Below are 24,996 nucleotides of genomic sequence, written 5' to 3'. Positions count from 1 at the left end.
GAAAAATATGCAGAATGCGCAAAGGATAGAAAGCTGCAGAAAAAAGGCCGAGGACGCGCTTGGGCGGCTCATTGAGCGAGAGAAGGTGTACTCGCGGGTGTCTGGGGCCACCTTTGGGTTTATTCGCTACAAGCGCGCCATGAAGGAGCTTCTTCAGTATGAGGGGGAGCTGGACAGCGTAAGCGACCTTCTCAAAGTAAAACACATAGGCAGATCCATAGCAGAAGAGATACTAAAAGAAGTGGAAAGGGCCCCGCCAGGCAAAAATGCGGGCGGGCAGGAAGACTTTGCCGAGGGGGGAAGCGGCAGCCAACCCCCCAGCAAAGCAGCGTCTGCATGCAGCGAGGAGCTGGTGTATGTGCTGGACAGCTCGGACTCTGCCCGGGAGGCCTGCGCCGCCCCCATGGAGCCCGCTAGACAGCTTGTGGCAGAGCAAACAGAAGATGCGAGGAAGGCACTGCCGAAAAGCAAGGATGCTTTTTCCCTGGCATACACGCAGTGCGCAGTGAAAATCAAAACGAAGGAGCCGGAGAAGGAGAAAAAAGTTGGATATGTTTTTTCTGTTCGCATCAATGGCCACCAGGTGAAAGTGCCTGTTCCGTTCACGGTAGCGCATCTTGTGATAGACACGCTTGCATATGATGTCCTAGATGGACAGCTTGTTGACACTTCGTCGTTGCGATACTTCTGCTTGGAGAGGGCGCAGAAGCAGCTCCATGTGTATGGGGGCAGGCTGGTGTTCAGCTCTGTGGAAAAAAGGGTCAAGCACACTTCCAAGATTCTTATGCGCCACGGGCTTATAGAGGACACGGGCGCGGGCTTGCTGATAACAGAGGCTGGGAGGGAGTCTGCGCGGACTCTGTCCTACATAAACGACTATATGCACAGAGCCCGCGGCCGCCCGCACTTTTTTCCGAGGGGCGTGGGCACAAGCGGGCTTTCCGAAAAAACAGGCTGCTTGGCACGCGGAGAAGACGCAAAAGAGCAGTGTGTTCTGCTAATCGACATGCGCGAGAAGCGGACGCGCGAAAACCCGTACTTCTTCCAAACCTCTCTTTCTCACGCAGGCGTCCAAGCAGAGACCAGGGTCCTGTCCGTGGGAGATTTTTTGTGGGCGCTGGTTAGAGACAAGCAGCAGTACTACTGCAACCTTTTGATAGAGCGCAAAACGATAAGAGACCTTATGCAGTCGGTGAGGGACGGAAGATATGCGGAGCAAAAGGAAAGGCTCAAAAGCCTGCAAGGCGTCAAGGTGTACTGCATAGAAGGCGCCCTTCCGGCAGAGCCTTCGGTTCTAAAAACTTTGTACACTTCTTCGTACAAGCTAGCGGCCTCAAACTTTGTTGTCATAAACCCTTGGCGAGTGGAAGAAACTCTGGCGTCAATAGAAAGCATGCACCGGCACGTCTGCAAAGGGCCGCAGGAAAAGAACATATTACTCAGTGATTTATTGGTGCGCTCGCACAAAAGAAAGCTTACTAGCTATGCCCGGACAGACCGCTCACTCATTGTTCTTCAAGCAATAAAAGGGGTTTCCTACCAGGTTGCTTCTAGCATCGTGGGCGCTCTGGGAGACCTGTTTGCTTTGCTTGCGCGCGGCAGCACGCCCTCTTCTCTTCTAGACCAGCTGGAGCATACGGTTGTCCATGCCTCTGGCACAAAGCGAGTGATTGGGCGCAAAAAAGCGCTTTCTATACTGCATGCACTAGGGCTCCGGCTCCATTAAAAAAATGGCCGGGCTGTTTTGGAGGAAGAACTTCAAAAAGTCCCGAAGCTGCTCCAGCACCTCTTTGAAGTTTGCATCAACTATGCAGCACTTGTCGTCTATAAAAAAAATAGGCGTGAAAACAACAGAAATGTTTTCAAACCGCAGTGGGCTGTCCTTTTTGGTGATGAGAGAGTACAAAAAGCTGCAGGTCACCTCCAGAAGCTCTCTCTTGGCCGGGCTGACTGTAAATAAAAGCAGGAACTTGCTTAGAAGAATCTTATCCTCCGTGGACGCCACCTTCCCTATTTCCATGTACTGCTTTATGTACTGGCTTGGGAAAAGAGGGTTTTTCGACTTAAGGACCTGCTTGTAGACCGAAGCCACAGTCTCTATTTCAAACTCTTTGAAGTTGTACGTTATTATTCTTATGATCTCTCGGTTTCTCTTCTGCTTTTCCTCCGGACAGTTGTCTATGTCTGGCGAAATGTGTGGAAATGTGATGTGCTGCAGGTTATTGCACAGTACCTTCACCTCTGCGGCAGACGCACTCTGCCTGAACAGCTCCGGATACTGCGATATGTCTATCACGTCAAGCACGCCCATGAGCGCCTCCAGGTCGGCAGACACCTGCACCTGCGCCTGCGCTGTGCTGAATCTGTATTTTGTGCTCACCATTTTCATTTTATATGGCTTTCTGGTGCTGATGCCCCTCAGAAGGTTTATGAATATGTCGATCATCCTTGACAGCGCGTCTCCCAAGGACTTCTCCTGCGCGTTCTCAGGCGCAGCGTGCTTGCCCAGCATATCCAGCACAATGTCCTCCTGGAATATTGTACAATAAATATGCACATTCTCCTCTAGAAACATCTCCTTGTACTGCTTCAGCTGCTCCTGTGGGAGCGTGGTTATTGAGTATTTCTCAGTCTCTTTACCTTCTTCCATATTTTTTTGTATATGTCTGTATTAATCTGTTTCATATTAGAATAGACCATTTTTTCTATCTTGTTCCAAAAGTTCGTCTTCCAAAAGATCTTTCAGCCTTCTTCTATGTTCTCTCGACTTTCTGTGCTTTTCGAGCGTAGACGCTTCCATTACGCGGTCGCATTCGATGCACCGTGCATGTTTTGGGTTTTCTATAGGCTCATTTGTGTTTTCCTGCACTCTTTTTCTTATTTCATCGTAGTCCAGCTTTCTGTTTCTCAGCTTGCATCCTATACTCACGGTCCTGTGCGTTGATCGCTTGTTGTTGGTCGACTTCGATTGTGTTCTTTTTCCCATGCAAAATTTATTTTATGGACGTGCATGTGCTAAATATAACTGCATGCCAGGGAGACTCGGTTTCTCTGCAATGCATAAGAAGCGACAACGGACAAAACATAACCATACTGGTGACAGACATAGTAAACGAAATATCTGCAGCGCCCATTACGGAGGAGGGCCCCTCCATGAGCAGGCTGGAAAGCGAGGTTTCCGAGGTGTTTTCCAGCAGCCTTGTGCCAGTCAGCAAAGAGCGCGCGTGCGTGTGGGACCTACGAAGCATTTGCCTCGACAGAGACACTATGCAAAGAGGGAAGCCCGAGAAGCGGCTCATCTTCCATCTTCCGTATGGAAAGGCTAGCGGAATAATCGACCTGGACACCTCAAACCGCGTCGTCAAAGCGTTTAGCAGCCCTATGGAGGCATTTATTTTGCTCAAAAAAATAAAGGGCCCCACGCTCCTGCGGATACGGAACCTGAAAAACGGGGCTGCGCGCATGGACTCGGTTGAAACCATTTCATACGGGATGCCAAGCATGCGCATTGCATATGTCTATGCCTCCCAGAAAGACTCCTTTGAAACCGTGTCTGTTTGTGTTTACAGCTCGGCTTTTGCCCAGGACTGCGCAGAGCTCGACCGTGCAGAGGGCCTGTCTGCCAAGAAGCAGAAAACAGAGCCTGCTGCAGAGGATGCATTTCTGCGCCATGCAGGCGGCGAGGGGCTGTGCTCTTACTGGACATTCACCTGCTTGGAAACAGACGCGTCTCCTGCAGAGCTGCTGTCTGCAAACATTTCCAAGCTGCCCAGCGCCAGCGCAGTTGCATCTCGAGTTCTCGGGTTTCTTAGGGAGTGGCAGGCAAGCATGGTGGTTTCGCACAACATGGATGCGGCTTTCTTCACCAACAGAGCAGCAGCGCCCGGCGGCGCACATGCTTCTTCTACAGAAAAGCCCTCAGAGCGCGCAGAAGTCAGCCTGGTGTGCGACCTTCCAAAGTATGTGGAGTCTGTAAACAAGCTCGCCGAGTACACACTGGACGAAATATGCAAGGCGTATGGCGTCTCGTATGGGGACGCGCCTGTGCAAGGAGGCCTGTCCGTCTCCAACGAGGCCCGACTGGCGATTGAAGCCGGAGGCGCTTCCACGCGCTTCTCCACGCTTTTGAACGCCTCCCGCGCATGCTCAGCTCTAATGTGCGCTGTGTTTCGCAGGGGCGGCCTGTTGGAGCTGGCTGAAAAGCTAGCCAGAGTCACGGGAGCCCTTCTCAACCCGATCTTCAACGGATACAAGTCGGACCGGGTGGAATATCTGCTGCTCCATCGAATGAGAGAAAACAAGTACTTGATACCGAAAAGGCTGCTTGGGGAGCGGGCGGACGACAAAGACACGTATGAGGGCGGGCACGTGTTTCTGGAAAAGCCTGGAATGTACTCCGGGACATATGTTGCACTGTTCGACTTCAACTCCTTGTACCCGTCAATTATCCAGGAGTATAACGTGTGTTTCAGCACGCTGCACCGCCTGTCCATGTCTGAGCCAGACACGGAGGCGCCTTCTTTGCTGCCCGGCGTGCTTAGAGACCTTGTGCTCCAGAGGGCGGGGATCAAAAAGAAAATTGCAATGGGAGAAGGGAATCCGCAGGCTCTGGAAATCGAGCAGAGGGCTGTAAAGCTGGTTGCAAACTGCGTGTATGGATGCCTGGGGTTCAAGGGCTTTCGGTTTTACAACAAGAAAATGGCTGCGTTCATTACCGAGTGCGGCAGAAACATTCTAAAGGACACAAAATCCACGCTGGAGCAGAAGGGGTATGCGGTCATATACGGAGACACAGACTCGGTAATGGTGGACACAGGAATAAAAACCACCGAGCCCGCGCCGTCTGGCGAGCTTCTGCTGGAAATCTCCAAGTGCATTAGCGGAAAGTACAGATGCATCAAGCTCGGTTTTGAAAAGGTCTTTTTGAAGCTTGTTATGCTGGCAAAGAAAAAGTACTTTGGCGTGTATCTGTCAGATGGGCGCGAGAAAGTGGAGGAAAAGGGCCTGGAAACAGGACGGAGGGACTGGTGCGAGGCGGCCAGAAGTGCAATTGGAAAGGCTGTGCACATTCTTCTGTACTCCGCAGCGCCAGAGAAAGAAATGCTCTGCATGCTGAGCAAAACGAAGGAGTCTTTTAAGAGCTTAGGAAAGGAGCACTTTCTGATCCGGAAAAAGATACAAAAGGCCCCGGAAAGCTATGGGCCTGTGCAGGCCGGGGCCCTTCATCAGGTGGCCCTTGCTCTTCGCCTAAAGCAGGAGAAAGGGCTTGTTTTCCACGGCGGAGACATTATTTCCTTTGTTATGGCGCTGCACCACGGCAGCCTCCGGCCTGAGCACATTTTAGAAAGCGGGCAGGTCTGCTGCGACTACTACATGAAAATGCAGGTGCTTCCGCCCATACAGAGAATACTGGAGCATTTTCCTGCAATATCGCTGGATAGCGTGCAGAAGGTTCTGGGGCTGCACAGGCCGGCAAGCGTAGCAGTAAAAAGCGCGCCCAACGTTGAAGCTGTTTCGCCCGAGATCCTGGACGCGCTTTCGATTTCTCCTAAGTGCTGCGGCAAAAAGCAGACAATAGGCATGGCCTGCAGCGCCTGCGAAAAGGCGTTTAGCCTTCCTTACATAAAGACGCTTGCTCGGAGCGTGATATTCAAGCAAGTGTCTGCGCTGTATGCGCCAAAAAGGAAGTGTGAAAAGTGCAAAATCCAGCATCCATACAGCCCGGTGTGCATGTTGTGCATGATGCCCATGCAGTGGGAGGTCCCGGAGACAGAGCAGTTCCACATGTTCCTTTATAAAATGCACGACATTTTTCTGGGAACGGCTTTGGAGAAAAACCTGTCCAGCCTGTTGGAATCTTCGGCCTATCTGGCCATTGATATCAGCAAGTTCCCGCTGAACCAGTTTTCTGAGCATTTGTACATTCCGGCAATGGCTGGCCGGCGCGGCGTGCTCGACAGGCTTTTTCTGTAGAAGCTCCTGCTGAAAGAGCTGGCCTCTGGCATGCTTTCTTCTTGCAGTATGCCACACTCAGAAGCTCTCTAAATTTTCATGGGTGCCTGGCACACTCTGTGTAAAGGCGGCATGCCATTCAATAAAAAGCCCACAGCCCACTGCTGCAGCTTTAAATTTTATAGTACATATTTATTTTGGCATGTGTGCACATCTTTTTCCATGACGCTTGTCTTTCCTGCTTCCTAGCAAGTCTGTTTTGTTGTAGCATGGATTGGCGCGGCCTGACAACAAAGCGCATCATGTCTTCTTTAAGGACTTATCTCGAAGGCTATCTTGGTTCGTTATGCTTCAATAGTTTCTGGATTGGTTTTTCTTGGGACAGCTTATGAGCTGTGGTGGGTAGAAAACCATGTACTTTGTTCCAGTGCCCTCCATTCTGTATTGTTTTAGAGCCTATGTGATAATTTTACTTCAACTAGTGGATGATTGTCTATTAGCGGCAGAAGGTAAGGTAATTCGTGTTTTTTTGTGTATTCAGCAAATTCATCAAACGACACAAGAACTATTTTAACAAATACCATGCCTTTGCGCATGCAATAATCTGTTTCTGAATCATGCTCTGGTAGAGGAATCCTACTTCTGCGCACCTTGTATAGAAGATTGTCGGCTTGTCCAATGGTAAGGTCTTCATCTAGAAAAACGTTTCTGTTGACCTCGTATAAAGCCTCTGTGCTGTTTTTGTGGCTGTGTTTTGTAGAACAGTTTGCAGCGCCTCTTGCATGGGCCCGGGTTGGATTTGAGCATGTGTACATGTGGGTGTGGCTGTCTACAAGCACTCTCTTGTCTGGTGCAGAGCCCTCTACGAGCGACCGGGTTGATCTAGTTCTTCTTCTTGGCATGTTATGCACCTCAACTAGTTCAACATCTCTATTGGTGTTTGTTCTACTGCCTGGAAGGGACGGCGGAGGGGCATTCAAATCATCAACCTCAGAGAAAGTTTCTGCTGTGGTGGTCTTAGTGCTTGCCTCTTCTTCTTTGTTATGCTTTGACATGCCCTTTGCCTCTTTTTTGTCGTTCCCTCCAAACAGGGCTCCAAAGAATCCACTACTTTTTGTTGTTTCCGACCTTTCTTCGGACTTTGACGAGCTAGCCGATCTCGACGAGCTGGAGGACTCTAATGAGCCGTTCGCCTCTTTTTTGTCGTTCCCTCCAAACAGCGATCCAAAGAATCCACTACTCTTTTTTGTTTCCGACCTTTCTTCGGACTTTGACGAGCTAGCCGATCTCGACGAGCTGGAGGACTCTAATGAGCCTTTTGTCTCATTTTTGCCATCTCCGCCAAACAGCGTTCCAAAGAATCCACTACTCTTTTTTGTCTCCGACCTCTCTTCGGACTTTGATGAGTTTTCGCTGGATGATTTCGACGAGCTGGAGGACTCCAACGCGCCGTTCGCCTCTTTTTTGTGGTTTCCGCCAAACAGCGCTCCAAAGAACCCGCTACTCTTTTTTGTCTCCGACCTCTCTTCGGACTTTGATGAGTTTTCGCTGGATGATTTTGACGAGCTGGAGGATTCTAATGAGCCTTTTGTCTCATTTTTGTGTTTTTCGCCAGCCAGGCCTTCTTCAAGAGAGCTGCTTCTTTTTGTTCTTTGTAGGCTGCTCTTTTCTGCTGTGTTCTCTGCAGATGCCATGTCTTTGCTTTTTATGTTGGTCAATGAGCTACTTTTTTCGTTTTTTTCCGTGTTTTTCTCATCATACTTGCCTTTAGCCGCTGTAATCTCGTCACCAGTTTTTGTGATCGAGGCATTGTCCTCAATTGAGTTTGACTTGGACGAATTGGAGCTTTTTTTGGATACTATATCTTCTCCATTGATGTTTTCGCGCGCGGCTGAGTGGCTTTTTGATTCTTCAGACCCTGAAGCAGACTTGCTGGATGACATTTTTACCTCATTGCCGCTTTTTGTCATGGACTCGTCAAGCTTGCTGCTTTTGTTGGCGCTGCTGCTAGACCCGCTTTCGACGTCTTTGACTAAAGCATTGTTTTTCATTTCAAAGCTTCTGGACTTGTGTTCCGACTTCTCACTTGAACTGCTCTCCGACTTGTGCGACATCTGCATGTCTCCACCTTTATGGTCTGCTTGCTTCTGCATTTCTTCGCCTTTGAAAAAGTCTTTGGGGTCTCCTGAGGGGGGCCCTCCTGAAACCATTCCTAGTGACATCGCTACAATGCATGAAAACCACGTTTCTCTTTTCATGCTTTTGCAGCTTCTGCTTTCTTATATGTGTTTCCAAAACGATTGTGTGATGAAAAAAACGTTTACACTTTATCCAAAATAAATACCGGTTTAGAAACAGGCCAATACACTTTTTAGTTTTTCTATGAAAAAACGAGAAGACATGCGCTGATCGCATCTGAATGGACCAGTAAACATGGTTGCATGCAAAAATGCTAGGTCATCGGCCACTGAAGGCTTCTGCGCCCAAACCACCGCATACACCAAATTCACCCAAAAAACAGACATGCATGCTTTAACTAGCTGCAAAAGTGGCATATTTATTCTTGTACACACAGCATACTAGCTCCACATGACTTGCGTGCTTCAGGCCACCACACAATTCCGCGCATCTGCAAGAAGAACCATGCAAACAACACACTCAGAGCCGCTGGCGCACACAATAAACGCCTTTTCTCCCATAGGAAAGTATTTCAGAAACTCGTCATGCGTGCTGATTTTTTCCAGACGGAAGGCCAAGAAACCATGCACCAGAATGCCGCCGTGCAGCCTGTATCTGGCTGGAATGGCCTTCATGGGAATGCGCGTTAGCAAAACCACAGAGCGCCCAGAGCCTTGGATTTCCATAGGGCGCCTGTGCAAGCAGTGTGCCTCAAAATTGCCGCTTTTAGACAGAAATATGTTTTGGGATGCCATGCTTGCTGGATTCGCAGTTGTCACATCTATTGCACAGTCGCTGGAGCTTTCCAGCACAACCGCGGGCACATGCGGAGGACTTTTGCTTGCATCGCCCAGCCCGAGCAGCCGTTTAAGCGCTCTGCACCCTCGACACACGACACTTTTTATTTTGTTTCTGAGGCTTACCACAAAGCCAGCATGCTTCGCGGGGGGCTCTGATAGCTTATGCTCCTCTTTAACTTTCCACACGTGCATAGGCTTTCGGGATAGAACGGCCGTCTGCACTCTCGGCTCGGATGCCTCCGAAAGTGCATAGAGCAGCTCGTGGGAGAAATCAGACTCAAGCTCTTCTCTGTTGCGCAAGCTTTTTGATGAGATTGCATCCTGCCTTTCTCTCCTATAAAACCGGCTGGAGTCGTCATCAATTGGTTCGGCAAAATGGACTCGCTTTTTTTTGTGCGGCCCGGGCTTTCTAAGATTGCTTTTCTTTGTGGCTGCAGCGCGGCCACTCTCAAAGTCTATTTCACTGGCTTCTGTTTTTTCGTGCGTTTCCTCTCTTTCAAGGGTCTCTTTCGCCTCTATTTTCTCTGCCCGAGCTGCTGTGCCTTCGGGCGCTTTCGAGTCTTCTTTCTCTCTGCTAGACCCCATGTCTCTGCTGGCTTCTTCCTCTATGGATGAGTCCGTCTCCATAGAGCCCCAGACACAAAAGCACACAGCGCCGATAAAAATCTTGCATATCTGCATTGTTCGTCAGGGAAAGCGCGGCGGCATAATATTGAAAAATGCACCAATCATTTTGTTCCTGCTGGCATGGTATGCACAGATCCACCAATGCGCGAGGAAAAGCAGGCGCCAACACACATGCCTAGAATGTAGCAGGCTTTCTGCAAAGGCCAACTTGCAGCTTCAAGGCGCTCTTTTCTAGGCACGCGTGCCCAATGCAGGCAAGCTATATCAGCATCTAGAAAAATAAATGTTTATAAATAAAATATGCCCGTGCAGCCCATAGCAGAATACTTCTATCCAGAAACATTTATATTTGTAGAAGGCCCGGTGTTCATTACGCACTCTGCAGCCGATAAAAGCACACATGTCAAGATGTACAAGTGCCCAAACACACACATCCAAACCTTTGTCTTCCATTCGTTTTCAAAAAGCCAGGACATGCACGTGCAGATGAACAGCGCCGAAGGCGTGGTGAAGATACAGCTCAAGCCGACGGGCGAGGAAAGAGTGCACATTTTTGAAGACTGGGCGGCCCTGTCTGCACTGGCCGCCGAAAGCGCAATTTCCATCCGAAATACCTCCTGCAGCGAGGAAACATGCACTCCCACAGTGCATATACACGGACAAAAAACATTCTCCATAAACGAGCCTGGGATAACTGCGCTGTACCACAGCCCCGAAGACATGAAGCTATACACATACATGCCGCTCACCCAGACTATAAAAGAGTACGCGCTTTTCAACGTCGAGAAGATCAGCCCAAGCGGGCTGTGCTTTCTATACCCAACCCACATGGTTGTGCATGTCTTGGGCAAAAAATACACGCTTCCTATAGAGTACACGCCAGACTCTTTGATTTCGCTCTTCCATAAAAACCGAGCGCTCACCCACGTGATTTCGACAGGCGACCTGATTGCACACAAAAACGAGTTTAAAAGGTACCCGGACGGGTTTCGCCCAACAAGCCTGTGGAACACACATCATTATATATACATGTTCTCAAGACACACAAAAGACATGCTTGTTTTGAACCAAGACCTCAGCATTGAGCACGACATGGGCGCGTCCAGCGTTTTTGTCTCAAGCGAGTATGTGTTTGTGACGAAAAACAACAGCACCGTGGCACACCACGTTGCGTCGTTTTCGTTTGCCTTTCTGCTGCCTGGGTATGTTGTCACAGAGAGCGTGATTGCAATGGAGGTGGTTGGAAACCTTCTTTTGGTGTTTTCTGCCGAGAAGCTGCTGAAAGAAACCACGCCTTTGTTTTCTCTTTTTCTCACGGAGATAAACATAGAAACAAAAAGCGTGAGAAAAAGGACTGCGTGCATTTTGGAAAGCATTTCTGCGTGCGGCGTAAAAATCTTTGGGCTTACAGAGTGCCTAGACAGCCCGTGCATCACAACAGGCCTGCTTGATGTGTCTTTTGTGAAGAAGGGCGAGATGTACATGGCGTTTGGGGTCTCTGCAAACAGCGTCTTTGTCTTCTATCCAGACGGGATGGCAGTCATCCCGGTGCCGCACATTATAAGCCCGTTTGCTGCAGCAAGCAAGGAAAAGAGCTCTAAGGCAGGCGCGCCCGTTCGAATAGACCCTAGCACAGGGACGCTCTACATAGTGAAGGACGCTCTGAAAGAAGAGTGCATATTTCCCTCTCTGGTGCTTCTGGCAGCGGCCAGAAAAATGCCGCCCTCGGTTGTTTTTGCGCTGTTCTTTGGCACGCCCGAGTACAAAACAAGCGTGGAAAAAACACTGTTCCACTTTTTGAACTCAGAGGAGATAGAGCTGGCGATAGACTTGATAGAGTGCATCAAGGAGTACGCAAACGACATATACGAGGAGGTTGTGTCTGTGATGCTAAGGCTTTTGGACGAGCGCAATGTAAGCAAGCTGTACAGCCTGGTTGGCAGAAACAGCGTGCGCGAGTTCAGGTGCGCAGAGTCTCTTAGCAGAGCGCTGGTGCGCGATCTTTCTCTTTTTGAAAGGTTCCTGGAAAGCGCAATTGCGCAAAACAAAGAGCATTTAGTTGCAGAGTTTGTTGAGTTTGCGTCAAAAATAGACGACCCTCCGCTGCACCTCCGCATTCTCTCGCTTCTTCTTGAGCACACAATGCTCTACGCTGCAGGGCTTCTTCTCTCAGGCATAGATCTGGGAAAGCTGGAGGAAGGGAAGGAGATCAGTGCTCTGCTATGCGCGCATGCAGAAGCAGGCGCAACTTTTGCCTGGGCAAAAGACACCCAGGAGCCGGCCGAGGTTCTGGAAAAGGTCTTTTTGAGCGGGGACCCCGTGCTAATAGCCATGGTGGCGGAGAAGCTGTGCATTCTCAATCAAAAGCAGAAGATGTAGATGTAGATGTGCTCGGGCCGCGAGCGGTTTCTGCATAAATGCCACAATAGAAAATAAATAGCGATTTATTATTGTTTTATCTTCTCTGTGCCTTTCCGTTACTTCTCTTTCCGCTGAACAGGTGCATGGGCCGCTCTGAAAGATGCATTCTGTCGCGCTCGTCTTCCTTTCCTCTGAGTTTTTTCTCCTTAAGCTTGTCCTTTCGCTTGAGCAGTCTTGTTTCCTCCAGGGTAAGCGGGACAACTTTCGCCTGCCTGGGCATCAGCCTTGCCTTAATCGGGTCGTCTATTTCCATAGGAACGCCTTCTGCAGCCGCTCTCTCCCTGGCTTCCAGCTTCTTGCACATGGCAGTGGTCTTCATCTTGGCAGGAAGGCTTTCTCTCTCCTTGTCCAGACCCTTGAGCCGCTTCAGGATCTTCGAGTTGATGATTCTCTGCTTCTTGTCCTGCTCGGACCTGTCCAGAAGCGCATACTCCTTGTTGTATACCTCCTGCATGTAGTAGTCTTCTTCCTCCTCCAGCTTCTGCAGCTTGGCCTCTATGTCAATGTCCACGTAGTCTGAAATGTTTTTTCCATTCATTATCTCTGGAATTGTGTCGTACTTCCACTCGTCACATATGAAGTATTGCGCATTTAGGTCGGAAAAGAATTTTATGCCCTGCTCCTCCGCCTTCTTTCTCAGCTCGTTCTGCGTGGCCCCTCTCTTTCCAAACTCGTCTGTTTGCGCAACTCTCTTGTGCTCGGGGTCCACTTTGGGCTTCTTTATGTCCAGGAACACCCGGAACTCCTCCAGCCGCTTCTCCTGCAGCTTCAGCTCCACCCGGTGCGACAGAAGGTGCTCGCACGCCGTGTTTTTTGCAAAGTCCACGTTGTTCTCCTCCAGGGAAGACATTTCCACGCACGGGTTGTTTCCCACAAGCTCGCGCACCATTTCCTGGTGGGCAGCGCTCAGCTCCCCAAGCTTCTTTATGTCGGACTTGCTCAGAATAAAAACAACCGGCTTGCCCTCGAACAGCGGCGAAAGACTCCGGAAAAGCCCTATCTGCGCCTCGATTGAGTACCCGCATGTTTCGCTTAGGTCAATGAAGTACAAAATGGCCGCGCGCAGGTGTGCCAGCGCTGTCACGCTCTGCATTTCAATCGTGTTCATGTCTTCGATTGGGTGGTCCAGAACCCCCGGCGTGTCGATTATCTGCCACCGCAAATACTTGTAATCAAAGTGCCCCACGTACAAGTTTCGCGTTGTGAAGGCGTATGGCTGCACGTCCACCTTGGCTCTGCTCACTGTGTTCATGAAGCTGCTCTTTCCAACATTCGGGTACCCGCATATTATCAGAGTACGCGTGACTGGGTCAATGTCTGGCATGCGCATCAGGCTCTGCCGGACCTCTTCTAGATATACGAGGGTTTTGGCCAGCTTCTTCGCCATCGTGGACATCTTACCAAGCGCAGCTCTTTTCAGCTGCTTGCATCTGTACAGAGAGTCTCCATACTTGATCAACTTCGTGTACTCTTTTTCCGTCCTGCCTATTGCAGACGCAACTGTCTTTATGTGCCCGAGCGCCATCTTGTAATGGTCTCTGTCGTACAGCACATTTATCAAGTCTGCGGTAAATGGATGCACCTCGTCCACCTTGGGAAACTCGTTCAGTATGTCATTCAGCTTTCCCACGTACATAGAGGACGAAAACTTTACTTTTCGCGTGTAAAACTCCCGGATTCTTCCTATTTGGTAGTGCTTGTGCACTTCTGTCGGCGTTCTTCTGTTTGTTCTGGAGAGACATGTGTCTATAAGCACTTCGGCCGTCGGCACAGTGGCTATACTCTTCATATAAAAAATTTGCAACACAACGTATTTTATTTATTCATGCAGGGTTCGCGTGTGGATATTAGGCGCAGAGCGCACACAGAGCGCGCCCCGCACGAGCTCTAGGCAGGTATACATCCCTGTCACCGGAGGCCTGTTTCTCCGCGACGGGGCGCTGCCTGCGCCATTAAACACTAAGCTCCTGCTGCAACGCGCAGCGCCAACATACCTGCATGCTGGGCTTGGGCACACGCCGTCCACACCCTAGATTGTGTTGCAAGAGTGATGTGTGCAAACATGTGAAACACGCCAATAGGCAGTGACTGGCTGGCTCTGGGAAGCGGCCAGAACGAGATAAGCGCCGGCCCATGCATGGATGCGTGCACAGCTTGCCACTACCTTAGCCATGTAGAAATTTCTTCGATTGCCTTTTGGGAAGGCTCTTTGCCTAGGCGGATCGCGTCAGTGCTCCACTTCTCTTCTGTGCCTGTGTATATCTTAACCACAGAGGAAGGCGTTTTAAAGTTCTTTGGAAACTCGTCCTCTTTTCTGCTGAATACGTATATCAGCGTGTCTCTGCTTGTCATGTTTTTGAGCTCTGGAACGTCTCTGAGAAGCTCTGCCCCGGGCGCGTCAACAAGGAGTACGCCTCCGCACAGTTTTTCTTTGTTTGCGCTCGAGGACGGGATTGTTTTCGGGTGTGTTTTAGATTTGTTCGTGAGCGCAAGAAACAGCTTTGTTTTTCCCACACCCTTTCGCCCAGCTATAACAGCCCGCCTTGCTTGTTTTGGCTTCCGCATGAACAGGCTAATCGCAATAACCACAGCCAGTAGTGCGACAGCAATCGCTATTCCTTCGCTTGGGTTCATTCTTTTCTGCAGAGGAAAAACATAAAATACTCGGCCTTTCATTGGTCGGTGCCTTGCATATATTCCACTCTCCCTAAATGCCAGATGAAGATTAAAGAGTGCCTGGTCGAGACAAAGAACTGCTTGGTGTACTACTTCCTGGGGCTGAAGATAAGCGTGTGTCTTATAGGCCCCCCAAAATCGGGAAAAACATCTTTCTGCAAGGCATACTCAAACAGGAAAGTGCTGAGCAAGGAAAGGCCCACAATGGGCATGCGCACCCGAGCCTTTGTCAAGAACGGGATCAAGGGAACCTTTAGCGACATAGGCGGCGCGCCAGAGTACAGCAACCTTTGGGACTTCAGCTACAGAAGCTCAAAGGCCCTGTTTTTCTTCGTGGACGCATCCGACCCTAGCAGCTTTTATAGCGCAAAGTGCATGCTGCAAAGGCTGCTCGAGAAAAACAAACATGTGGACATCCCCATTCTTGTGCTGTGCACGCACAACGACACAAATGGCTTTGTAAAGTGCCAGAGCATCGCGCTCGAGCTCTCCCTGGACTCCTTTCTAGGAAAAGACATTTCGTGTTACTCCATCTCCTCTCTCACGCTGTCTAACTTTGCAGCTGTTGAAGAGTGGATAGCAAAACATGCAAAATAGCAGCCTGTCAACCAGCCAGACAGGGCAGAGCCTTGTGCGGGTCTGGCCGCGGGCAGTGCGCCTGCGCGCGCGCAGCAGGCCTCCGGGGCTGCGCCTGGCTTCTGCGGACGCTGTGTGTTTAATATCAGAGAATATTATTAAATGTTCTTTAGAACAATAGATCGCAGCACACAAATAAATACTGCAGGCTTCTTATGGTGCTCTTTAGGTGTGTTTACAAACACCAAAACAATGTTCATAGAAAGCATGAACCAGCCAATAACCAATTGGCTCAACCTTAACTATGTTGCATGCAAGGACAATTCGATCCCACGGTGCGTGATATACCAGCACTACTGCGATGACTTCAAAAAAAAAGGGATAGAGCCTCTAAATACCGCAATGTTTGGAAAAGTGATCAAAATGTGTTTTCCCTTTATAAGAAGCCGGCGCCTGGGAAACAGGGGAAACTCAAAGTACCACTACTTTGGCGTCGCCGTCAAGGGTGTGGCTGTCGCTAACCTGGAAAAAGAAACTCTTTCGGAGAAAATATTCATACAGCGCTCTGCGGAAATGCACAAAGCAGTGCTCGAGTACTTTTTGGAGAACAACTTTATGAAAGGCTACCAGGAGATGAAGGCTTTCTGGGTGGAAAACATCAGCACGTTTTCCACAAGCAGGCACATTGAGAGAATCTGCAACCTCATCGAGCGGGAGTTTTTTGGCATGCTTCTGAGCAAGGCGATTTCGACAGACTCGATTCTCGACCTTAACCGAGAGGTGAGCGCAGAGAACGTTCTATTTATGAAGACCACTGCAAAGACCATCATACTCATGTGCCGCCAGGTGTTTCCCCTTATAAACAGCAGAGGCATGCTTGTGCGCATAGACTGCTACAAGCAGTATGCGGCCGTGCTGAACAGCGTAGGGAACATTCAGAAGTATGTAAGCATGCTGCAGGCCAGACACTCTACGCGCGCCGACCTTAAGGAGTGCAAAAACTTCTTCACGGCAGGCCTCTGCATTATCCACGAGAGCATTTCCCTGGACAAAGGCACCCTAATACACGCGTGCGCCACAAGCCTGGTCTCTCTCTTCATTGCCTCTCTCTCGTTCCAGGAGTTCCTGTCCGACGTGGACAGCCACATAACAAGCCTTCTGTACAGAAAGGAGAAGGTTTCGCAGGACTCGATTTCTTTGTACTTTTCCGGGCTCATCCAGGAATGCATTGCGTCTGGGCTGGAGCACGCCGACTTTATATCTGCGCTGCTCTGCTTTTTTTCAGAGCACTTTGCCCTGGTCAACAGCAGCTTGTGCGAGCTGTCTTTGAAGAAAAAAGAGCACGCCCCCTCTTCCATAGTTTCGGAAATCACAACAGAAGAAACTTCTTTTGTCTCACAAATCATAAAATAAAAGTGCAGTGCTATTTATCTGCCTCTAGAATTTTACAATCATGATAGTCGGGCAAGTGATCAGACTCGAGGTGCATGCAAAGAAAGCAGTGAACTGCCAAATTGTGCAAAGCGTGACTGCAGCCATCAAGAACAACGGAGAAGTCAAGTTTCTTATTTTTTCCATCGCGGAGAGCGCCACGAAGCAGGAGAAGGCGCTGTTCAAGAGCATTGCGGTGGGATCTGTGGTTGGCGCGCAGGGGCATGCCAGCACCCCCGACTTTACGCACTTATTCGCCACCATAAAAAACATACAGATTCTCGACGCAAAGGCAGTTCCGCCGCAGGTGTTCAAGCCCATCCCGGGAGCATATACGAGCTTCCCTGTGGGAGCTGCGTGCCCGCCAGAGCTTTCTATACTGCTGGTTGTAAAGCTTGTTTCAAGGGAAAACAGAGCGCGCCTCTACTGCATAGACCAGCAGGAGCAGTGTTTTCTTGCTGTTCTGAGCACGCCAAACCACGCAATCAAAGACGCAGACATCCTCGTCCTCAGAAACATGCCCGCGGCTTCGATACTAAACCGCACCGTGTACGTGAAGGAGGCTGTCTGCATCGAGGTGAACCCGCGTGCAGAGCCCCGCCGTCTCATGCGCGCCATTCGAAAAAATGTGCAGCGAAAACGCATGAAGGTTGAGTGCATGGAGGAGATCCAAAACCTGCGCAAGGACTCCTCTATCTACTTCGAGGGCCGCGTCTTCCGGCTGATGATGAGCAAAAACGCGCTCATCGTCTCCAATGGGTCTGGGGGCATTAGGGTGTGCATGGAGGAGGACGCGTTTGAGCGCCTCTCCTTCCAAATGATGCACCTGCACCTGTGCAAGCAAGAAGAAGACCTGGCGCTTAAGACCATGTTCATCAGGGTCCGGGTCTCGGCAGACATTGTTTTCATGGACAATGTAATGAACTCCTTCAATGTGTGTGTTTCTCTTATTACAAAGAAAAACGAAGCAAAGTGAAACTTCTTTGCAGCAATAAACTGAAGTGCAAAATAGAACGGGCGGCTTGCCTCCATTTTCTTTTTATTGTGTCTGCTGGCGGCTGTAGAGCAGGGCGCTAGAGAGACAGCCCATCTCTGGCGCGCGTCTACTGCAGCCCGGGCTCTTTCTGCGCGCAGAGTCTGCGCCGGCGTGGCATGGCGCAGCCTTTTTTTGCTGTGCGCAGGCAGAGAGTCTAAGGCACACTATCAGAAAAGAGCAGAAACCATCTGAAACATTGTTTATTTTATGTACGGAGAGGTCCAAACAGAATGAAGAAACTTGTAATGGCGGTGCTTGTGCTGTGTTTTGTGCACGCAGAAAGGACAGAGCACAGGCCCAAGCACCCAGCACAGATGCTGGTGGAGAACATTAGAAACACTGCGAAATGGTTTGGCAAGCAGTTTGGCCAGAAAAGCAGGTTGTACGATAGAGAAGAAGACGAGCACTATTCGGACGAGTCGTACAGCGCGCACTGCACTCCGGCAGAGGCGCTGAGCAGACTGAAGGCCCACATCAGGCAGGAAAGAACCCTGGAAGACCTGTACCAAACGCAAGACAGGTGTCTAAGCGCGCATTTTGGGAAGGACACAGCGCGTGCGCTTGGAGGCCATAGGAGAGAAAGCGAGACGCACATGCACGCCAGAGAAATGGAGGAGGGTGGAGACAGGGGCGAATATAAACACGGATACAACAGAAGGCGAGAAGGCGACATGTACTGCAAGTATCCCTTCTCCAGGAACCACAGGGGGGAGTGCATGCCGGCTGGGGAAAGAAGAAAAGAAGAGCGCTGGCCTGCGCACAATAGAGAGCACGAGCCTGACATTTCATATAGCCTTCGAGATCTGGTCGGCAAAGGAAAGGACATGCTCAACCGTGCAATAAGAAGTATAAACAATGAAGACGACAGAAACAGCCAATATCCGCCCAGTCCAGACGGCAACTACAATCCAAACAACAGTTATAACCCAAACAGCAGCTACAACCCAAACAGCAACTATAACCCAAACAACAGCTATAACCCAAACAGCAACTACAACCCAAACAACAGCTACAACCCAAACAGCAACTACAACCCAAACAGCAACTATAACCCAAATAACAGATACAACCCAGACGAAAGCACTTACCACGAAAACACTACGCCGGCGCCCATGTACTGCACTCTTTCCGACAAAAAAATAGTCCCGTACATAATTGCATATGGCCCGCCAGACGAGAGGAAAAGGCGGATATTTATTAACTTCATAAACGACAGCATGTCAGGCTTCAACGAGGGACACGACAATAAAAACCCTCTGAAAAAACTAAACGTGGTTGACACAGTTCTCACAAGCCCCCTCACCCTTTCCGATCTCTCCGGGCTGGTTTCAAAGATACAAACCCTATCTTCTTTCACAAGCATAGTCCACATTACCATAAATGACACCCCAATTGTGCGGGTGCACCAGGAGCATCTGCTGCATCCAATGTGCACCGAAGGGACTCTGTGCCTGGCTGAGAGCAGGTGCCAGCACACTTCGCCGGAGCACTGCGAGAAAACCGACCACTGCACCTCGCCCATGATACACAGCTTTATGCGCTCAATACCCAAAAACAAAAGAACCGACCAGACAATGCTCACCGTGTACAACTCCCGTAAAAGAGAGTTCAGCATAGAAAGCATTTTCCTGCAGCACAAAAAGGTGCAAAACAGCTATATAAAGTACGTCGACATAGAAGCTCCTCTCCAAGAGGCTGCGCCTGTAAGTGAAAAAACCATCATGCAAATACAGACTGCCATTTTGGACAGCAAGCTAGAAAGCAGTCGCTACAGCCGCCCGTCCAAGCCCGTGTTCATCATAGAGTCCAACAACACGCGCGGCTTCGTTATATTTCTTCTGGTCAAGCAGATTATAGAAGACAGCAGCCAGCACTACATAGACGCAAACATAAAAAATCACATGTCTGACATGTACCTAAACATATTCAGAGAGGAGGTGGGCACAGACATGGTGGACGCTGTTGTGCGCCAAGACATAAACGCGCTGGTGCACGCGCTGAACGCCGCCAGAAGCCAGCAGCAGAGATACCCGCCTGACGGCTCCATGTCTGGGGGCGGCCCAGGCCAAAACAACCATTCCTGGCCCCAAAGCCATCCAAATGGAATGCCCGGCAATGCGCCGCCGCAGAGTATGCCAGGGCATCCCAGATATCCGCCGCAGGGCCCGGGCGGGCAATACCCAAACCAAGCAGGAGGCTCTGCAGACAACTTTCCGCGAAACTATAATTAGGCGCAGGTGCAGTAAAAGAGCGCGCCTCTACCCACAGCTTGGCGCACGCCATGCAAAAACTCCTGGCGCTCCATACCAGCGCGCGGGCGCCACAGCGCTTCTGCTGCGAACAGCAGCGCTATTATTGCTTTTAAATCCTGCCTTCTGCGCTAAGAGCTTGCGTCCGCTCCGCTTCGGCTTTTGCCAATAATGTGTGCATGCGTGCATGCCCGATGTAAAACCGCCGCTGGCAGAATAAAATATGTTTATATTTGGTGTCTACCCCGGGCCCATTCCTGTGTGCTTTTCTGTGCTAAATACACTGATTTATTTTTGTGTGGGACTTTGGTTGGCTTTCTTGCGGATTTTGGCATCTGCATATGAAAAAAACGCGCGCTGTGCGAGCTAGTTCGAGTTTTGCAGAAATGTCAGCTGTCCGTGCAGAACCGCAACCTGCTCAAAGCAAAGGTTGTACCGCAGCCCTGTGATGGGAAGCGCGCTGTCCACCGAAAAAATTGGCACGCCTTTGGGCTCAGGGAGCGTTGCCATCGAAACCTCGTGCGGCCCGGTCGTGAAGACAAAGGACCGGCTATCTTGCGTAAAGCACCCGGCCTGGGAGAAGTCGCTGGCCAGCTGCATGGTTATGTCTCCGCTGAACCCGTCTGCTATGCCTATCCCGCTCTCCTGGAACAGCGCCATGCCAAACCCGTCGGGGGAGAATTGCATGTCTGTGTACTTCTCCGCCTCCAGCTTTTTTGTCCTGTACGGCCCTGCAAAGTACGACCGCACGTCAAACAGGCGCATCTCCTTCATCCCCTCAAAAAGCACAACAAACACTCTCCCGTCCGGAGAGTATCGCACAATGGGCCTTCCCTGCACGGGGAGCCTTGCGTGCGCAGACCTCTCGCGGACATCCCAGAGATACATCTCGTTTTCTCCCACCGATATCGTGTTTCTAAACATGGAAGACGTGGATATGCTGCAGATCCGGGACTTGTGTGCTGAAAAGAGGCAGCTGTACTCCTCTTTCTTCAGGTCCAGCACCTGCAGATTTTTTCCGGTTGTGTGCACAAGCAGGGTTGGGCTTAGAAAGTCCACCAAGAAGCCTTTTTCGTTTTCTGTTTTTATGGGGCAGAATCTCTTGTTGGTTACAGCCTGGTGGAAAACCAGATCCCCCGTGTCCAGCGAGCATGCGAGCATCTCTCCGCTGGGCGAGTACACGGCGTCGGAAATCGCCCCGGGCATGTCTTGTGTCCTGTATGAGAGGAGTGCGGATTCAGGCGTGCTGTGCATTCTATTACTACGCGTGAAATATTTTTTTGCAAATGGATGCGAATAAAAATGCGGTACAAGAAGTCGATTTAAACACTGAGCTAGTGAAGAAAACGAATGAAGCGCTGAAAAACAATAACGGGGAAAAACTGACCCACTCCGGAGAGTGGCCGCTGCTGCTGAAGGGGCTGGAGGATTTGAACGTGAAATCTCTGAAGTACACGCCAACCCCGTACGGATACAGCCCTATGGAAAGGCCGTTGGACGTGTATCTTGAGTACGGAGTGATAAACCTGGACAAGCCGTGCAACCCGTCCTCGCACGAGGTTGTATCGTGGGTGAAGAGCATTCTTAAATGCGAGCGAACGGGACACTCCGGAACCCTCGACCCCATGGTGTCTGGGTGCCTTCCGGTCTGTTTGAACAAGGCCACGCGAATTGCAAAGTGCCAGCAGGACGCAGGAAAGGAATATGTTGGGGTTGTGCACTTTGAAGAAGGAGTCACAAAGGAGCAGTTTTTGGCCGCGCTCAAGGTGTATGTGGGCCCTCTGTTGCAGAGGCCGCCCGAGCAGTGCGCTGTTAAAAGAAACCTACGAATCAGAACTGTGCACAGCGTGGAGTATCTGGACTTTGATGAGAAGAAGCAGCTGGGCATGTTCAGAGTCTCCTGCGAGGCAGGGACCTACATCAGGTCGCTCTGCACGCATCTGGGCCTGCATCTAGGGGTCAAGTCGGAGATGGTGGATCTGAGGAGAACGCGAAGCGGCACTGTTGGCGAGGACCGCCTGGTGACAATGCATGACGTTCTGGACGCAATGTATCTGTACGACCAGAAGCGGGACGAGAAGTATTTGCGGTCTGTTGTTCTGCCGCTTGAAAGTCTTCTTGTGGACTACCCCAGGATCATCATAAAGGACAGCTGCATAAACTCGATCTGCTACGGAGGCCAGCTGACGGCAAAGGGCGTGCTTCGGTATGGGGACTTCAACCACAAGGACACGGTGCTGCTGGTGTCGCCAAAGGGAGAGGCTGTGGCGCTGGCGGTGGCGCTGGTGACATCTCCCCAGCTGAGCATGATGGAGCATGGCACTGTTTGCCGAACCAAGCGGGTGATCATGAGCAAAGACACATACCAGAGACAGTGGGGCCTTGGCCCGAAGACGCACAAGGACGAGGGCGTGCAGGCGGAAGAAAAAGAGGCTGCAAAGAGCATGCCGAGCGAGCGCGAGAATATGGTGGAAAAGAGAGAGCAGAGGGAGCCTGTTGGCTTGGAAAAAAGAAGGTCAAGGGACGACGGCCCATCATATTTTAAAAAGGCTCGAAAGGACTTTTCCTAGGGGCGCTATATTAATAAAAAGAAAGCGCTTACTTCAGTTATGCATTAATAGTGCGTTTTTTTTTTGCGCATGTTCGAGCTGAAACTAGGAAAAAGCGTAAGCGAGCAGAAGGACGAGAAGCCAAATGATGGGTCATGCACCTTTGCGCTCTTCAAGAAGCTGCTGGAGGGGCTGCACGAAATTGTGAAGCAGCTGGAAATGAAGGTTTCGAACGAGGGCATACACATACAGGCCATGGACAGCATGCAGGTCAGCATGGTGGAGGTTTTCCTGAAAAGCAGCGCGTTCGAGAGCTTCCGCTGCGACAAAAACCTGACCCTTGGCATTCCCCTGTCGTTCATACTGAAGGTGTTCAGAAGCCTGTCTGTGGAGGACAACCTGTCGGTTCTCCTCACCGCAAACGACGAGGCCACAAACCTGCACATTATTTGCGAAGACGGCGGAAAAAAGTACAGCTCGCATATGAACTTGACCGACGTGGGAAGCGACGAGTACACCTTCCCCATGCTGGAGTATCCAGCCACGATTGTTTTTCTGTCTTCAGAGTTCCAGAAGGTCGTCAAGACCCTGGGGGCGTTTGGAGATGTTCTTAAAATCACGGCCGGCGAGAAAGGGTTTGTGTTTGAGCAAACGTCCGAGTTTGGAAACACCGAGGTGTCTTTCATGCGCCACGAGGCCGGCGGAAGTGCAGAGAGCGCAACTTTTGAAGTTCAGGTCAGCGAGCCGGTCGAGCTGTTTATCTCGTACAAGCATGTGTCGCTGTTCAACAAGTTCGGGGCGCAGGGCGCCAAGGTCACCCTAAGCATTGCAGAAGGCATGCCCGCGCATCTGTCCTCGACCATGGGCGCTGGGTACATAAAATACTACATTGCGCCCAGAGACACCGAATAAACGCACAGTAGTGATGAAACAAAAAGTTCTCTTTATTCTACATTCCTGTATAGAAAGGCGTGCACCGTGGGCTGCTTGCTGCTTAAAAAAAGGATGTACCCTGCTATTTGCCCTGCCTGCTTAGAGCTTCTGTGTGCTTGGTGGAAAACCACTGCGGTCTTTTTATAGAAAGCCACGTGCTGTATGCGGATCTGGTCTTTTCCTGCCGCGTGGGGGTCTAGGTAAAGGAGGGCGTGCTTGTCAAACGATACAGACCCGTTTTGCAAGTTTGTGTGGTATGCTTTGATGGGCAGCCTTATAAGCTCGTCGTATATCAGGTCTGTCTCCTTAAACGACAGCTGGCACGGCTTTCCTGCTATGACATCGGAAAGCGAAAGGCCTTTGGGGCACGCAGCAACGCCTTTCTTCTTCTCCTTTAGCCTGGAAAACGCGTTGGAAATCGACACTGCCTTCTTTACCGGATAGATCAGGTCTTTCTTCTCGCCGGCCCCTAGCACCTCGGCCGCAGTGCTTTCTTTTTCATTGGGGCTTTCGCCTGCGTGGCCTTCTTCAGCGCGCGCGGCCTCCCCTGAAGCAAAATCGGCGTCTTCCATGAATGTGCTGTTGATATACTCGTTGAAGCTCTCGTCGGAAAGGTCCAGGTCATGGCCTGTCTGAGAGGGCGCATCCTCCGCGGATTTTTTTGCCTTTTTAGCAGACTCTGGGGCTTTGTCGGCGTGCCTGCTGTTTTTTCCAGAGTGCGAGCTCCGGCACGTCTCTGTTTCACTAATTCTCTGCATAACTGCCTTCAGAAAGCTCTTGCTCTGCAGTATCTGGTATGCAGACAGAAGAAGCGAGACCTCCCTGGGAACGCTTGCTGTCCAGATGAAGCTTCCGCTTTTGCTTACATCTGCAACAATGCTTGCATACTCGACCTTCTTCGCCTTCAGCCCCGATATGTATATGTAGCTGTCCTTCTTCGGGATCTCGCTGTCGCTCCTTTCCCACACGCGAACCCGAAGCTCTCTGTGCGTGCTTGGGTCGCATATCATGAGGGAGGCGAGCTTTTCGTTTTTTACCACGTCCTTCACATACCCGTACATGCTGAAGACCGTGCCCTCCTTCATCACACTGGACAGAAGCACCGGCCCTATGGGCATCGTACGCATAAAGTGGCTTTGTATTTTGTTGAGCGCGTCCCTGTCCTCGGGCCCCTCAACATACTCTTTGCTGGTGCATCTAAAGTACGGCATGTATTCCACGCTGTCTCTCTTGACATCGAAGAAGAAACACCCCTCGTTCCGGTCTATCAGCCGCCTTGTCCTGTGGCCCGTCTCCTTTATGTTCAAGTTTTCTATTTTAATAATGGTTTGTTTTTCCACAATACGCGAAGGAAAACTCTCCTGCGAGCCCAAAAACAGGCTTACTACAATATTGTCTGTGGTCGACTCGTCCTCAATTTTCAATATCATTTGATAGTCGGAGCCCGCAGTTTTCTTTGGAGACATGAACGACTGCACAATCCCAAACACAGAAAAGTTGACGCCTGGCCGGACGTCTCTAATATATGTTCTGTTTTTCATATTCTTTTTTTTTGCAATTCCGCCTTT

At 50.5% G+C, this 24,996-nt stretch overlaps 17 protein-coding genes across 17 annotated transcripts; 9 read left to right on the top strand and 8 right to left on the bottom strand.

The window, feature by feature from the left end:
• Window positions 1–7: 7 nt before the first annotated feature.
• On the top strand, window positions 8–1,726 carry NEMAJ01_0327 (uncharacterized protein; the record flags this gene model as incomplete). The annotated part of the gene is made up of 1 exon (XM_047914165.1): window positions 8–1,726. One exon carries the CDS (start codon window positions 8–10, stop codon window positions 1,724–1,726), a length of 1,719 nt encoding a protein of 572 aa, XP_047770122.1.
• Window positions 1,706–2,650, bottom strand: NEMAJ01_0326 (uncharacterized protein; the record flags this gene model as incomplete). Its single annotated transcript, XM_047914164.1, has 1 exon — window positions 1,706–2,650. One exon carries the CDS (start codon window positions 2,648–2,650, stop codon window positions 1,706–1,708), a length of 945 nt encoding a protein of 314 aa, XP_047770121.1.
• A 36-nt stretch (window positions 2,651–2,686) lies between these two features.
• On the bottom strand, window positions 2,687–2,986 carry NEMAJ01_0325 (uncharacterized protein; the record flags this gene model as incomplete). Its single annotated transcript, XM_047914163.1, has 1 exon — window positions 2,687–2,986. The coding sequence occupies one exon, from the start codon at window positions 2,984–2,986 to the stop codon at window positions 2,687–2,689; it is 300 nt and encodes a 99-aa protein (XP_047770120.1).
• Window positions 2,987–3,000: 14 nt separating this feature from the next.
• NEMAJ01_0324 (DNA polymerase alpha subunit A) lies at window positions 3,001–5,973 on the top strand (the record flags this gene model as incomplete). The annotated part of the gene is made up of 1 exon (XM_047914162.1): window positions 3,001–5,973. One exon carries the CDS (start codon window positions 3,001–3,003, stop codon window positions 5,971–5,973), a length of 2,973 nt encoding a protein of 990 aa, XP_047770119.1.
• A 428-nt stretch (window positions 5,974–6,401) lies between these two features.
• NEMAJ01_0323 (uncharacterized protein) lies at window positions 6,402–8,210 on the bottom strand (the record flags this gene model as incomplete). Its single annotated transcript, XM_047914161.1, has 1 exon — window positions 6,402–8,210. One exon carries the CDS (start codon window positions 8,208–8,210, stop codon window positions 6,402–6,404), a length of 1,809 nt encoding a protein of 602 aa, XP_047770118.1.
• Window positions 8,211–8,555: 345 nt separating this feature from the next.
• Window positions 8,556–9,557, bottom strand: NEMAJ01_0322 (uncharacterized protein; the record flags this gene model as incomplete). Its single annotated transcript, XM_047914160.1, has 1 exon — window positions 8,556–9,557. One exon carries the CDS (start codon window positions 9,555–9,557, stop codon window positions 8,556–8,558), a length of 1,002 nt encoding a protein of 333 aa, XP_047770117.1.
• A 300-nt stretch (window positions 9,558–9,857) lies between these two features.
• NEMAJ01_0321 (uncharacterized protein) lies at window positions 9,858–11,936 on the top strand (the record flags this gene model as incomplete). The annotated part of the gene is made up of 1 exon (XM_047914159.1): window positions 9,858–11,936. One exon carries the CDS (start codon window positions 9,858–9,860, stop codon window positions 11,934–11,936), a length of 2,079 nt encoding a protein of 692 aa, XP_047770116.1.
• A 76-nt stretch (window positions 11,937–12,012) lies between these two features.
• NEMAJ01_0320 (nucleolar GTP-binding protein) lies at window positions 12,013–13,767 on the bottom strand (the record flags this gene model as incomplete). The annotated part of the gene is made up of 1 exon (XM_047914158.1): window positions 12,013–13,767. One exon carries the CDS (start codon window positions 13,765–13,767, stop codon window positions 12,013–12,015), a length of 1,755 nt encoding a protein of 584 aa, XP_047770115.1.
• A 371-nt stretch (window positions 13,768–14,138) lies between these two features.
• NEMAJ01_0319 (uncharacterized protein) lies at window positions 14,139–14,612 on the bottom strand (the record flags this gene model as incomplete). The annotated part of the gene is made up of 1 exon (XM_047914157.1): window positions 14,139–14,612. The coding sequence occupies one exon, from the start codon at window positions 14,610–14,612 to the stop codon at window positions 14,139–14,141; it is 474 nt and encodes a 157-aa protein (XP_047770114.1).
• An 84-nt stretch (window positions 14,613–14,696) lies between these two features.
• On the top strand, window positions 14,697–15,251 carry NEMAJ01_0318 (ADP-ribosylation factor-like protein 8; the record flags this gene model as incomplete). Its single annotated transcript, XM_047914156.1, has 1 exon — window positions 14,697–15,251. The coding sequence occupies one exon, from the start codon at window positions 14,697–14,699 to the stop codon at window positions 15,249–15,251; it is 555 nt and encodes a 184-aa protein (XP_047770113.1).
• A 141-nt stretch (window positions 15,252–15,392) lies between these two features.
• NEMAJ01_0317 (uncharacterized protein) lies at window positions 15,393–16,643 on the top strand (the record flags this gene model as incomplete). Its single annotated transcript, XM_047914155.1, has 1 exon — window positions 15,393–16,643. The coding sequence occupies one exon, from the start codon at window positions 15,393–15,395 to the stop codon at window positions 16,641–16,643; it is 1,251 nt and encodes a 416-aa protein (XP_047770112.1).
• Window positions 16,644–16,683: 40 nt separating this feature from the next.
• On the top strand, window positions 16,684–17,637 carry NEMAJ01_0316 (uncharacterized protein; the record flags this gene model as incomplete). The annotated part of the gene is made up of 1 exon (XM_047914154.1): window positions 16,684–17,637. One exon carries the CDS (start codon window positions 16,684–16,686, stop codon window positions 17,635–17,637), a length of 954 nt encoding a protein of 317 aa, XP_047770111.1.
• Window positions 17,638–17,927: 290 nt separating this feature from the next.
• NEMAJ01_0315 (uncharacterized protein) lies at window positions 17,928–19,928 on the top strand (the record flags this gene model as incomplete). Its single annotated transcript, XM_047914153.1, has 1 exon — window positions 17,928–19,928. The coding sequence occupies one exon, from the start codon at window positions 17,928–17,930 to the stop codon at window positions 19,926–19,928; it is 2,001 nt and encodes a 666-aa protein (XP_047770110.1).
• A 384-nt stretch (window positions 19,929–20,312) lies between these two features.
• NEMAJ01_0314 (COMPASS component SWD2) lies at window positions 20,313–21,200 on the bottom strand (the record flags this gene model as incomplete). The annotated part of the gene is made up of 1 exon (XM_047914152.1): window positions 20,313–21,200. One exon carries the CDS (start codon window positions 21,198–21,200, stop codon window positions 20,313–20,315), a length of 888 nt encoding a protein of 295 aa, XP_047770109.1.
• Window positions 21,201–21,232: 32 nt separating this feature from the next.
• Window positions 21,233–22,516, top strand: NEMAJ01_0313 (H/ACA ribonucleoprotein complex subunit 4; the record flags this gene model as incomplete). Its single annotated transcript, XM_047914151.1, has 1 exon — window positions 21,233–22,516. The coding sequence occupies one exon, from the start codon at window positions 21,233–21,235 to the stop codon at window positions 22,514–22,516; it is 1,284 nt and encodes a 427-aa protein (XP_047770108.1).
• Window positions 22,517–22,585: 69 nt separating this feature from the next.
• Window positions 22,586–23,407, top strand: NEMAJ01_0312 (proliferating cell nuclear antigen; the record flags this gene model as incomplete). Its single annotated transcript, XM_047914150.1, has 1 exon — window positions 22,586–23,407. The coding sequence occupies one exon, from the start codon at window positions 22,586–22,588 to the stop codon at window positions 23,405–23,407; it is 822 nt and encodes a 273-aa protein (XP_047770107.1).
• A 32-nt stretch (window positions 23,408–23,439) lies between these two features.
• NEMAJ01_0311 (uncharacterized protein) lies at window positions 23,440–24,969 on the bottom strand (the record flags this gene model as incomplete). Its single annotated transcript, XM_047914149.1, has 1 exon — window positions 23,440–24,969. The coding sequence occupies one exon, from the start codon at window positions 24,967–24,969 to the stop codon at window positions 23,440–23,442; it is 1,530 nt and encodes a 509-aa protein (XP_047770106.1).
• Between the last annotated feature and the right edge of the window lie 27 nt (window positions 24,970–24,996).

Source organism: Nematocida major (assembly GCF_021653875.1).
Source record: "Nematocida major strain JUm2507 chromosome Unknown 2438, whole genome shotgun sequence".
Taxonomy (NCBI): Eukaryota; Fungi; Microsporidia; genus Nematocida; species Nematocida major.
This window is presented reverse-complemented; position numbering and strand designations above follow the sequence as displayed.